Source organism: Callospermophilus lateralis, unplaced genomic scaffold (genome assembly GCF_048772815.1).
Source record: "Callospermophilus lateralis isolate mCalLat2 unplaced genomic scaffold, mCalLat2.hap1 Scaffold_91, whole genome shotgun sequence".
Classification (NCBI taxonomy): domain Eukaryota; kingdom Metazoa; phylum Chordata; class Mammalia; order Rodentia; family Sciuridae; genus Callospermophilus; species Callospermophilus lateralis.
In genome coordinates, this window is record NW_027517238.1 from 1,341,599 (window position 1) to 1,355,453 (window position 13,855).

Below are 13,855 nucleotides of genomic sequence, written 5' to 3' on the forward strand. Positions count from 1 at the left end.
CCTTTGAAGAAAACCTAAAGTATCACCACATATCTGGACACCAAATGCCCCTCCCCCTTGTTCTCATTATTATATCACTTTCTGTCCAGTTGTGGTGAGTGCTTTCTCTCATCAGTACCACCAAATGATTGACAGGTAGTTCTGTTCTTCTATGGCCAAGGGAGTCTTAGATCAGAGGTCTCCATTATCTCCAATAAATCCTTTATATTTTCCCCCAAAAAACTCCTGTTTTATTCAAAGAAAGCCCTTCAAGTAGACCCTACCCATCAGCTCCAGATCTATCTGGAATGGCTAGCAGCTACAACCTAGCACAGCTTAGATATGCACACAGGATCCTTGTGGCACTAGTTAATTACATAAGAAAGTCAAATACCACATCTTTTATTTTTTGTTACAGATAAAGGAATATTCATTATCCAAAGTGAGAGTCTTAAGAAATGCATTCAAGCAGGTAAATCTGCACTGACCCTGGAGAACTGCAAACAGCCAAACAAGTACATGCTGTGGAAATGGGTTTCAAACCACCACCTCTTTAACATAGGAGGCAGTGGTTGCCTGGGCCTGAATTTATCTAATCCAGAGCAGCCACTAAGTATATATGAATGTGATGCCACCTACGTTTCCTTGAGGTGGCGCTGTAACAGGAAGATGATCACCGGCCCGCTCCAGTCCATGGTGCAGGTGAAGCAGGACGACATGGTTGTGGCCTCAAAGAAACATCTCCATAAGTGGATTTCCTACATGTCAGATGGTGGGGACATTTGTGAACATCTTCACAAAGGTAAAAATGCTTTGAATCAAAGTGCACATGGGATGGTATGCAGTATTTAGGAAACGGTCATGCTAAAGATACTGGATGATAAATGACATTCTATTTTGTGTGTACCAAGCATGATCTGTAAGGAGGCACAATTTATCAGGGGACTTATATTTTCTATAGTTCTATTATTTTTGGCATTTTAAAACAGGAAACAAAAAGTCACATTATTTCCCTCAGGGTTTGTTTCTTTTGTAGCCTTCTCCATCCACCTGTCCATCCATCCATCTATCCTGTACACACTTGTTAAATGCTAACTATTCTTCAGCACAGTGTTGGGCGCCTGGTTTACAAAAGCCAAAAAGGCAGATTTGGTGCCTCCCCTTATGGTGCCCTGCAGAATTATGCCTCAATAAAACCACATCCTCTGAAGGACTCTAGAACATCCGTGGAAGCAGAGAATGGAACTCCTAAGGCCCAAGGTGAGATCATCTCCTGGGCTTCAAAGAATGAGTAAACAGAGAGCTAAGAGCAAGACATTTTCAGGGCTTCCTACATACAATAAAGCAAGTGCTACAAACCAGCACTCAAAATGCCATAGTTCTAAAGAAGAACTCAATATTTTGCTTCAATTTTTTAGCCATATACCCAAACTCATGTGAACACAGGGGAAGACCCAGCAATATATGCTTCTGAGTAGAAGGCAGGGGATTGAAACCAAAGCATTTGGTCCTAAAACGCCTCTGGCTCCTAACAGATGTAACTGCTAAGGCTGGTGGTGTGCTATGAGCTCAGTCTATCCCCTGCCAACTCTGGGAAAGGGACGGGAATCTCCATAGCTGACCCTTTTGTCCAGGACCTGTTGACTAAATTAAGGGTGGCCTTAATGCCCCCTACCATAGGAAGCCCCAGCTGAGTCATGAAGTTTTTGTTGACTCCTTCTTAACTCAAAGGATGGTGGATGATTGCAGTGTATTGAGAACACAGCCAGCAGACCACATCTGTGTGTTCATCTTTTTAGCCAATGGGCCTCCATCACTCTCTCTCCATTTAGGCTGGTTGCCACACTGCACCCAGAGATTCTTTAGTATTTGTATGCACTAGCCAAGAAGTTCACTAGGACCACTATAGTTGTATATGGGTTGAAACATTTTGCTCAAGAAATGCAGCATCAACTACCACAGTAGTAATCTCATCACACATGCAATTAACAATTTTTTTACATATAAATATTATCTGAATTAAACCATCCATACTATTAAACCATCATTCTTAGGTCTGCATGAGAGTTGTAGAATAGTTGCACCATGAATACCCAGCCATATTCCTATCTTGGGTGGATACCCAGCCATATTGCTATCTTAGGTGATTGGTTTTTAGCCATTCTAAAAATAATCATAATAAACATCTTACACCAAATAATAAAACAAGAAGTGATTTTAGAGAAAATATTCTTTATTGAGGAATGATTTCTGTTCTCTTCCATCCCTCTTCAACACAACCACACTTTCTTGGATGTTGAGACTTTTGGGAGAATATCTGTCCTTAAATTGTTTGGACCTCAACTCCTTAGACTCTTTGTGTCTCTCACCCATACTCAGCTATCTTTCTGGTGTAGTTGCACAGATTTTGAGCAGGTGGGATGAATTGACCTCCTAAGGATGACCCTTACCAGCACTGAGAGAGGAGCCAGACTGAAACCCAGTTGTGAAACAGGGCTGAGCAGAAGGGAGCTGTGTGGCCAACTGTGAGAGAAAAGACTTCAAGCCACAACTACTTCATATTGCTTTCTGAGACAGAGGAAATGCCCTTTATGTGCACCCTTCTGGTTTATGCAATCACATGAAGCTTTCTCCATCCACAGGATGAAATGTCTTGGAGTCTTCAGGATGAGGCAAGGTGTGGTGGGGCTCTCTAGATCCTTTTGTTTTTCCAAGTTTTTTTTTTAATTTCTATTTCTATAGGATCATTAGTCTCTAGGAGGTCATGTGGTTCATCTCCTAGGTGAGAGAAAGTAATTATGACTACCTGGCTATTCCACAGAGACTAGACAATTTTAGAATGAGAATTTTGCATACTCTATTCTTAGAGAAAGGAGATCAATATCATTTGGGATAGAAATAATCTCAGCTGAATAAAAGAAAACCTTGTGCAAGAAATCAGAAGATACTGATCAAGTACAGCTCTGTCCCAGCTATTTGTGCAAGATAGTTAGACCAGGTCCCTGAGGACTGACTTTTTTCTCTTCAAAGTGATTGGTATTTGGTTTTACTCTCAAAGGCCCTTCTTTATTCTGGGGTTGGTTGCCTCTGTGTCTTCCCCTGAAAATTGGTCTAAGACAGACGTTTGTGCAGCAGCTAGGCAGAAGAAAAGTGGGAAAAGATGTGCATGGCCTAGCACTGCCTGGCTTCCTGGATACACCTTGCAAACCTGGTGACTTCTTCTCAGGGCACATAAAGAAATAATCCCACTAAAGATAAAATGGGAGTTATAACATTATACATTGTTCAGGAAAATAGTGCTGGAAGAAATCAAGGTCCCTGAATAAATTTACACACCTAAAAAAGTATGTGGTTCAGAAACTAGAGGGTGCAGTTGCCAGGATCTAGTTTCTGAGAAAAAGTGTGGAGACTTGGCCACATTTGCGGTAGGATAACCTGACATCCTGGTTTAGAGGACCAGGACTTCCTTAGCCTTGCTCTTAGAGTGCAGAGGAAAGTACAGGAATGGAAAATTTCATGTGGAGGAGGAGCATAGTGGTCATTTCTGTTCTGGTGTGAACTGGTAGCTCCAATTATTCTAATTGATTCTGAAGACCTTACCTCAGTTGTGGGATGATATTAAATGGTGAACAGATGGCTAGCCTTTCATTTAATTCTTTTATAGAATTTTAAAGCTAATATTTATTTGAGGCAAGCATTACTCACTTTGATTTAAAACTGCCACAAACACTTAAGATTTTAAGGATATTTCTGTAAGTATAGCAGGCAAGTTGAATTAAGAAAAAAAAGTGAACAAAAAATATATGAATGCCAAAATTGGAAAAGTAATATGGAAATATATATGTTTATGAAACACTAGAAGTCATTAGTAGGGAGGAAACCTCCCAAAATCAGGAACCAACTGACCAGTACATGGTCTATGTGAAATTCTATCAGGGAATCTTTATCTTTCCTGCCTCCCCTCTTCCTTCTGTATGTCAATGATAATCTTTTTGTACTTGAAGGAGACTAGCCTTGAGCGGGGAGGTCAAGACTGATTCAAAACTGTCTGGATTTTTCTTCATATTCAGGTCTATCACTTCAAGGCCAGTGGCCTTTGACAGGAAGTTTAAACTACGTGTGAGCTCCAGTCTCCTCATCTATAAAGTGGAGATGTTCTGAGGCATGAGTACTTGGACAGTGTCATGAACTAACATAGATTCTCAGATCCACAGTGTAGACAATGGCTTCCCTGGAGACCAGAAGGGAGTGTGATGTCTTATTTGTCTTCAGTGTCTTTCAGTTTTCTCTTCTTCCAGAAGTTGTTGTGTTTTTTTCCAGGGAATCCCCTTCTGCTTTCCACTCCATGTGAGGTGAGTCAGAATGGTTACCCAGACCAGGAAGTGATAGCATGAACCACTCTGACCAAGAGGCTCTTAACCTGCAAAGTTGGTTTGAGCTGGTCTGGACATAGTCTTTCAGAGGGCCACAAATAACTAGAAAGTGAGCATGGAAAGCTTATTGCCAACTATGGCTTCAGGGGAGGCCAGAAAATAAAATGGGAAGTGAGAGAAAAAAAGACACCGATTCCTGAAGTCACCTGTGTCTCAGTCAGAACTACCCACAGATATTTTATTTTTAAAAGAAAACAAATTTGGGGCCCGGTGCAGCAACACATGCCTGTAATATGAGTGGCTCTGGAGGTTGAGGAAGGAGCATCCTGAGTTCAAACCCAGCCTCAGCAATAACATTGTATTAAGCAACTCTGTCTCTAAATAAAATACAAAATAGGGCTGGATGTTTCTCAGTGAATGAACTAACTCTGAAATTGTTGGGATTTTTGTTTTGTTGTTTATTTTACTGATATATAATAAGTGGCATAAACTTATAACCAATAATTTGTTTCTAGCTTCAGGCAAATTATTTTTTATTACTAGTTCTGCAATGAATATTAAAAACCATATCAACTAAGATACATTCCTTGATTGAGTAGAACAGGAACAGCCAGATTATAGATTCCACTTTCTTGAGGTTCCCTTGAGCAGGGATAACTTCTGATTAGCTACATGTACTAGTGGTTTGAATAGGCTGAACAGAATTTGTGGGTGGGTATCAGATTATTGCTTATTTCTAAACTAAGAGTGGTTTATTAAACCAAGCATTTACCAGAGCCCCTTATGCTGGAGATACAGGATGGAACTGATCCTCTGATGAAATTCTTCTAGTTGTTCAGTGCACATGCTTGCCTTTGTTTGGGTGAGTTTCTAGCATAAAACACCTCACATGCAAATCTTTATTTGAAAGTGATGAAAATGTGCATGTATCTTGTGAAAACATTTCATACCTGGACTCACATACTGTGGATGATGACCATCCTAACCTCATTGGTATTTTGGATTCAGAAGTGGGAACAAAGGTTTTTGCTGCACAGGAACTGGGCTCAACCTTATCTCCTGGTGGTCCTAACCACAAGAGTGTGAGGAAAAAGACAGTCACACCATTTAGCTTTATCTTAGCTGATCTTAGCTCTATCTTTTGGCTTTGCCTGAAAGAGCTGGAGACTACAATTTTGTAAAACTTGAAAATGTAGTTGGAGCAAGCTTAATGTATATCATGAGAACTTTGTAAATGTTTAATGATACAAGGTTGGTGACTTCAAATAAACTGAGAGAGTAAGAAGGCCTCATTTTAAACTCTAATTCTTTTAACTAAGTCAGAATGATTTAAGACATTTCACTCAGAAAAACAGGCGTGAGTTTGTTGAATAGATAAACAAGGAAAGGGGACACTCTCATAGTAGATAATGGGTCCTCTGAGAGGGGAGAGAGACAGTGTTTCTTTTATGCAATTTACTTTTGTTGGGTATCCCAGAGAAGTTTCCAAAGAGTCCCTCACAGGCCTACTACTTGACTTTGAACTGACAGCTGGATGACATCCAAGTGTCAAGTCCCCACTGCTATGATAACTTTATGTCACCTTGGCCAATGCAACTGATTCTAATTGGATTCTTAACCATAAATTCTTGCAGATTTTAGAGCTAGGAAAAATATTTTTATTTCTATGTGTTTCAGAATCTGGTATGTGAAAAGAGTCACAAATGTTCCTTTCTCAAGTTTAACATGGCTTCCTCTTATGGACATTTATTTTATATCTGGTTTTCTCCTGCAGATAACAGACAGTTTACTGAGAAATGTGATATATCCTGTCCACTTAAGGCAGGCAGGGTTACAGGTAAATTTCTTCATGAAGAGAAAAGCATGTGGGGGTCAGCACAGTGACCCCCACTTTATAGAATTATTCCCTGAACCTCATGCTCTCACCACTCACATCTGTCCCCTATCATTTAGCAAGAAGTAGTTTAGCCTAAACCATGCTGTTGTTGATCCAATGTCCCAAAGACTGCGCCCCCAGACACACATAAGTTTTACCAGAAAACTGGATAGAAATGTGGATTCTCAGGTTGCAGCTCAGCTTTATTATATGAGACTCAGGGTGGCTCACAAATCTTAATTTGTATGATCCATTCAATTCCATGGTTAGGGCTAATAATCTGTGTCCTGATTTGGTCTCTCTTCCAAGAGCATTTTTTTCACCATTCTACAAAAATAAAGTTATTATGACCTCACTCACTTACACCTTAATGACCTGCTTCCAAAATTGTCTAATTTCAGCCCTGGTGGACAGACCCTGAGATCCAAGGGGCTGGGTGCATGGATCTCTCCTGCTGAAATGTTTAGGGAATCATGTTGCAGTGACTTCATTAAGACCTTCAAACTCAGCACCCACAGCTAAGAGTCAATCCCTGTAAACATTTTAACCTTTACTTCTTTTCCAGAGATTAAAGCAATAACCTAATCTCTTGTTTAAAAACTCTAAAGGGGGCTGGATTTGTGACTCAGTGGAAGAGTGTTCTCATAGCATGCATGAGGGATGGGTTTGATCCTCAGCACCACATAAAAATAAAATTTTATAAAAATTACATCCACCTCAAACTAAAAAAAAATATTTAAAAAAATTAAAAATCTATAAAGGCCATGTTACTTCACTGTAACTCTGATTGGATGGACCATGGTTTTCTTAATAAAGATTCTGGATCATGATGTGCAGATCCCCACAGTTGCCCGATAAGACCGCTAGATGGCGAGTGTGATTTTTGTTCTCTCTCTTTTTTTTTTTTTTGCCAGTGGAGGCGCTCTGCAGGTGGCTGGGGGCTTCTCTTGGTTGCTCCCATCAGAGTCCCTGAAGTGACCCTATGCTCAGGCAGGTTTCACTGCAGATTCCAGAAAGTGATATGAAGCCAGGGTCTTTGACTACAGTACTACTATAGTACTGTAGCAGGAAATTTATTGAAAATGGTGCAGGTCCTTTTCCTCATACAGGACAGGCTAACTATTTGCCCACAGCCTGAAGTTCTGGTAGTGGCAGGGGTATGGTCATAGACCTTAATAATACCAATCTCGAAGTGAAAAGTAGAGTCAATATTTTCTTCTCCTGAAAAGTATACTCTGGTTTTAATGAACACCCAGAATACATGGCCTGCCTTTTTTTTTTGATGCTTTAAAGTGTTTATAAGGAAGGTAACTGAGAAGATTGGAAGATATCTCGAATTTGAATCCAAGCCTACCTCTACTCTGGACTATTGTGGACTTTATCTGGTAATGTACCACTTCTGCAACCCATGTTTACAACAATGGTGGAAGAGTCTGCATGCAACAGGAACAGTGCCTGCACAATTCCCACATTCCAGGTGTAGAGCCCTTCCTTTCCTCCCACCTCTGGAAGACTTTTGTGTTCCCCAGCACTAAGATGGGGAAGGCATAACAGAAAGGAAGGGCTTCGGTGCCTCCCCATGACCAAGTCCAAGTGGCACAGGTTACAGATGGAGTTGCTCTGGCCCTTTTGAGGAGATTTATAGATTTCCCATTGTCATAATAGTGCTTAGGGTTTGTTTTAATCATATATAGGAGATGCAAATGAACACATGCACTGTCACAGAGAGCTAGAGTTTTCTATAAACAGTAGTGAAAAGCCATTTGGGAAGCTCCAGGGTTGGTCAGGAGATGAGGGTGTGGGAGGTGATAGAGACCATGTAAAAGAGACTTTCTTCTATTCATGCAGGAAGAAAAGATGATACAGCATAAGTGGATTTAGGGTTATTATGTTATTATAATTTCAGTGAACTTTAGGGGGCATGAGCCATCTCTATTATTCTGGTAACTGGACATGCCATGATTTGGTCAGACAAAAACTGACTTTGGATGCTGGGAGCATAATAGGAAGGATATTGGTAGTATGAAAATTATATTAGTTAATTTTCACATGAACAACATGGAAACATGGCTGACTATCTCTAAAAATTGGCTCTCTCCAGAAGGTCATGACTGGGTGAAGTAGTCCATGCCTGGGTGAGGTCCATGCCTGTAAATCAAGTGATACAGGGGACCGATGCTGGTGGATTGTAAGTTTAGGGTCAGCCTGAATAATTTAGTGAGATCCTGGCTCATGGTAAAATTTTAAAATGGATTCTATCCAGCCTTGTGTGTGACTGTGGAGCAGCAGAACTCTTTGTTTTAATAGAGTGTCTTACAGTGAGCCTTAAATCTTGGCCAGCAGAGCAGAGAATTCTGATGCCTGTCAACAGTCTCTCCTCTGACTTTGATCCTCAATTTGTCACCAGGTGATACCTGCCTGGGGAAAACTCAGGATGTATGGGACAAAGGCAGACTACTCAGATACAGAGAAGATGGCAGTGGCAAGGCTTTGAATCTCACTTTAGATTTTTTTCTCTCGAATAGTATCTTGGAAGGGGAAAGTGAAACACCGCACAGAAAATTCTGGAATGTGCAGGAGCAGAAGTCAAAGGTTTTTCTTGTAGATATCAAGATAATGTCCCAAATAACCAGATCCAGCATTGTGTTGCAGAATCTGAAGGCCTGAAAAATAATTTGTGTGTATGTGTGTGTGTATGTGTGTGTGTGTGTGTGTGTATGTGTGTGTTTGTGTGCACAAGAATGCAGGTGAAGTTCTCAATGACTCACTATTCATTATTGGAAAAGAAGAGGTGGAATGACTGCTTACTCAATGGGGTTTCTGCTAAAAAAGGATCTTGTCTGTTATTCAAGTAGGGGCATCTGGCTTGATACTGACAACTGACATGAGACTGGTAAGGTTTGGGAAGGATGGTAGAACTCTTTGACAGAGAGTTTGTAGCAACACAATCAGGCCCAAATTAATAATTCTCCTGTCTGCAGGCTTTAGGTTTCTTCTGATAATATGCTGTGTGTCTCCTTCTGCTCCTTCTCTTGTTTCTTTCCTACCTTCCTCATTACTGGGAGACAATCATTGTGCTTAAAGCACTGGGAGAAAAAATAAATTAGAAAAATAGAAGTTTTTTTTTCAGCATGTATGATCTACCCTGAGCCTCAACATGGTAAAAGGTAGAGACCAAAGGCTTGTTTTTGGTAAGAGGCTTGACCATCATGATGATGATTAGTAATCCTATTCCCTACTTGAAAATAAAAATGCCTCTAGTATGCCCAGTGTCCACTGGGTGTATCCACTGCCAGTATGAGTTCTCTGATGTTGAATAAGGCATAAACTTTTCTTAAAAGCTTTGCCACCTTTTTTACATTTGTATGGGTTTTCTCCAGTATGAATTCTCTGGCGTTGAGTAAGGCATGATTTTTGAGTCTGAATTACTGAAACTTTCAGGGGTTATGTGCACACCTGTTGTGAGAGAATAATTGAACAGAGGCTACCAAATGAATCCCTGCATCAACAGAGGCATCATCTTAATATTGTGGGATTCTTATGGAGGTATTTCTGTGACAGTAAAAGTTAGTGGAGGTATCTGTGCTTTATAGTACTCTGGTGATCACTAAGTAACTATAGCTAATATAATTTAAAAAAAAATTAAATAATGCAATTGTTCAGACTTATGTACTGAATAAACTGACTCTGATGACCACAAAACCTGAGCCTCTTTGTCTTTTTTTTTTTTTGTACTAGGGATCAAACCAAAGTGCTCTCTACCACTAAGCCACATTCCCAAATCTTTTTATTTATAGTTAGGATCTTCCTAAGTTGTTTAGATTCATGTGAAATTGCTGAGGCTGGTTTTGGAACTGTGATTCTCCTTCCTTGAACTCCCCTGCTGCTTGGATGAAAAGTGTGTACCAGTGTGCCCAGCTGAAGTTTGAGTCTTCCAGAATACTGAAATAACCTGAAGTACTGCAGTAGAAGAGATTTGCTTATACTTTATTAACCGTTAAAAACATCATTACTTGGTTGAAGCAACTTGAAGAACTGAGGATGGGTCCAGGAAAATATGTAACTCTCTGAGATTTCACATTGTGGCTTGGGACAGACCTGCCTTTTCCTGGGTGACACAACTGTATCCTTGTAAGTTCTACTGGAAGGATGGACTCATCAGTTCAAATGCTTTTCATTGACACAATTATTTAACCATTCTTATTTTTTTTTCAACTGTAACAAAATTGTTTTAAAAATGTACAGGGCTGTGGTTTTCTATTAAGAGAAAAAAAGGGCAACTATGTTTCATTAGGTATATATGACATCTGTTTTAAAGAACATCAGTGTTCTCTAAAACAGATGTCATATATATGCAAGTAGAGCCACACTTTGGTACAAAGACACACAGTTCTTCCTCTGGTGTGTCTAGTAAATGCAATAGTATGTTTAAGGGTGGGAAAAGGTAGTATGCTTCACTCTCATTTGTGCAGACCCTTTGAAGGCTCAGGGGCTCAAAGTCTGAATGGAGTCTCAGGACTCTCAGAGGTCATGGACAGGCCTCTTGATGTCTATATAGTGTGAGCATTTATAGCCACTACATGTGTGGATTTAACCACGCCATGTGTTGCATTTTGCTGTTTAATATCTTTGTTTCTCCACCATCTGGTTTCAAACTTTTGAACTCTGCATTTGATGTAGAAAACTAAGTTGTATCATGCAGGACATTTTAAAAGCCAGAATCTGATGCCTGAAGTGTGACAAAACCATCTTTTGAATGCTTTTTATGGACATGAAACCCTGAGTAAAATTTTTTAATTAACTATAAAGCAAAAGACAATCATTTCTGGGTTGAGGGATGCATGCCTTGCATCCAAGTAGTGCAAGAGGCTGAGGCAGGAGAACCACAAGATCAAATTCAGTCTTAGTAGTAAAAGTGATACCCTAAGCAACTCAGTGAAATTGTGTCTCTAAATAAATACAAAATAGGGCTTGGATGTGACTTAGTCGATGAGTGCACCTGAATTTAATCCTTGGTATACCCTGAAAATAAAATAAAATAAATAAATAAGACATTGACATAGGACCATTGTGTCCAGCTGAGATTATGGAAAAAATATTGATGTGAACATAGAATTCAGGCATAAGATAATTTTATTAATGAGTTGGTTTGGTACAAGTAGGCCTCTAAGTCCAAATATAGCTTTTGAAAAAAAAGATGATTTGAATTCAATCAATACAGAGAAACTGAGGAAATGACAATTGAACCTAGAGAGGTCCACAGAAGGAAAGAAACCAGATCATCCAGTCATGCTTCCTGCCCACTTCCATGGGCTAATGAGTAATGGCCAGAAGGGCAAGGGTCAGAATTTTATGGAGTCAGTGCTGCAGAGCTATCTCTGGGCAATGGTAATTTTTCTTTCCAGTATGAACTTTCTGGTGACCAATGAGGTTTCATCTTACAGGAAATGACTTTTACAGTCTATGTATTTGTGAGAATTGTTGCAAGTATGAATGATCTGTTTCTTGTTAACACTTGAAGCATACTGAAAATTTGCCACATTCTTAACATTTACATGGCTCTTATCCAGTATGAATATTTGGTGAACAACAATACTTTTCCTAATAGATAGCTTTGCCATATTCTTTGCATTTGTATGGTTTCTCCCCAGTATGAATTCTCTGGTGTTCAGAAATGTGTGATCTTTGATAAAGAGCTTTGCCATATTCTTTAAACTTATATGACTTTTTCCTAGTATTAATTCTCTGGTGTCAAATAAGTTACGATATTTGATTAAAAGCTTTCCCACATTCTCCAAATTTCTATGGTTTTCTCTGATATGAAGCCTCTGGTGTTGACTAAGGAGTGACCTTCAATTAGAAGATTTGCTACGTTACAGATATTTGTATGGTTTCTCCCAGTATCAATTCTCTGGTGTTGAGAAAGGCATGATTTTTGATTCAAAGCTTTGCAACATTCTTTACATTTGTATGGCATTTCTCCAGTATGAAGTCTCTGGTGTTGAGTAAGGTGCGATTTTTGATTAAAAGCTTTGCCACATTCTTTACATTTGTATGGCTTTTCTCCTGTATGAATTCTCTGGTGTTGAGTAAGGCATGATTTTTTATTAAAAGCTTTGCCACATTCTTTACACTTGTATGGCTTTTCTCCAGTATGAATTCTCTGGTGTTGAGTAAGGCAAGATTTTTGAGTAAAAGCTTTGCAACATTCTTTACATTTGTATGGCATTTCTCCAGTATGAAGTCTCTGGTGTCGAGTAAGGTGTGATTTTTGATTAAAAGCTTTGCCACATTCTTTACATTTGTATGGCTTTTCTCCTGTATGGATTGTCTGGTGTTGAGTAAGACAGGATTTTGTATTAAAAGCTTTGCCACATTCTTTACATTTGTATGGCTTTTCTCCAGTATGAATTCTCTGGTGTTGAGTAAGGCGAGATTTTTGATTAAAAGCTTTGCCACATTCTTTACATTTGTATGGCTTTTCTCCAATATGAAGTCTTTGGTGTTCAGTAAGGTGTGATTTTCGATTAAAAGCATTGCCACATTCTTTACATTTGTAAGGCTTTTCTCCAGTATGAAGTCTCTGGTGTTCAGTCAGGTGTGAATTTCGATTAAAAGCCTTTTCACATTCTTTACATTTGTATGGCTTTTCTCCTGAATGAATTTTCTGGTGTCGAATAAGGCATGATTTTTGATTAAAAGCTTTTTTACATTCTTTACATTTGTATGGCTTTTCTCCAGTATGAATCTTCTGATGTCGAATAAGGCATGATTTTTGATTGAAAGCTTTTTTACATTCTTCACATTTGTATGGCTTTTGTCCAGTATGAATCTTCTGATGTTGAATAAGGCATGATTTTCGATCAAAAGTTTTTTTACATTCTTTACATTTGTATGGCTTTTGGCCAGTATAAATTTTCTGCTGTTCAGGAAGGTGTAATTTTTTATTAAAAGCTTTGACACTTTCTTTACGTTTCCAGATTTTCTCTCCAGTATGATTACTGTAGTGTTTAAAGAGGTTTGAGCAACACTTAAAGACATTTTCACATTTCTTCAATTTGTAAGGTTTATCTCCATTGTAAAGACTATTGTTTTTAGTAACATAGAATTTGAGTAAAATATTTTTCACATTCTTTACTTATGGAGGATTTATCACTGCTCTGATAAAGAATTGAGTTATTTTTAAATGCTTTTACATATTTTTTTAACTTGTAGAGCTTCCCACAAATATTAATTCTCTGGAGTTCAGGAATTCTTGTAGTTTTATTAAAAATGCTTTCACATGACTTATAGCTGTAATTTGTCTCTTGATTATAAAAGGTTGGATAAATAAATTTTGGGTATGGATTAAAAACTTTTTACTTTTTTCATTGTAAAGCTCTTTTAAACGATCACATGGGTGATTTCTAGGATTTAAAAAAGAAGACAATTTTAATGACTTTCACAGAATTTACATTGTTTTACACCAAATCTATTATGCTGTGAATTACCTAGGGTAGAGGCAGTCTACAGGTCCTAAAAGATTTATCATAAATATAGTTCTCTTTGAGTATCACTGAGGGTGTTTTTAAAATTCTTTCTACTTTTAAATAAAGAAATATTAGGAAAGTACAATTACTCCCACATT

At 38.7% G+C, this 13,855-nt stretch overlaps 1 protein-coding gene across 1 annotated transcript in view; it reads right to left on the reverse strand.

Moving 5' to 3' along the window:
* Positions 1–11,829: 11,829 nt before the first annotated feature.
* Positions 11,830–13,855, reverse strand: part of LOC143386823 (uncharacterized) — a 56,441-nt gene continuing 54,415 nt past the window's right edge. Inside the window, exons 2-3 of the mRNA XM_077108547.1 lie at positions 12,127–13,313; positions 11,830–11,960 (exon numbers count right to left, since the gene is read on the reverse strand). Coding sequence (XP_076964662.1) covers positions 11,830–11,960; positions 12,127–13,313 — 1,318 coding nt within the window. The remainder of the gene's footprint in view (positions 11,961–12,126; positions 13,314–13,855) is intronic.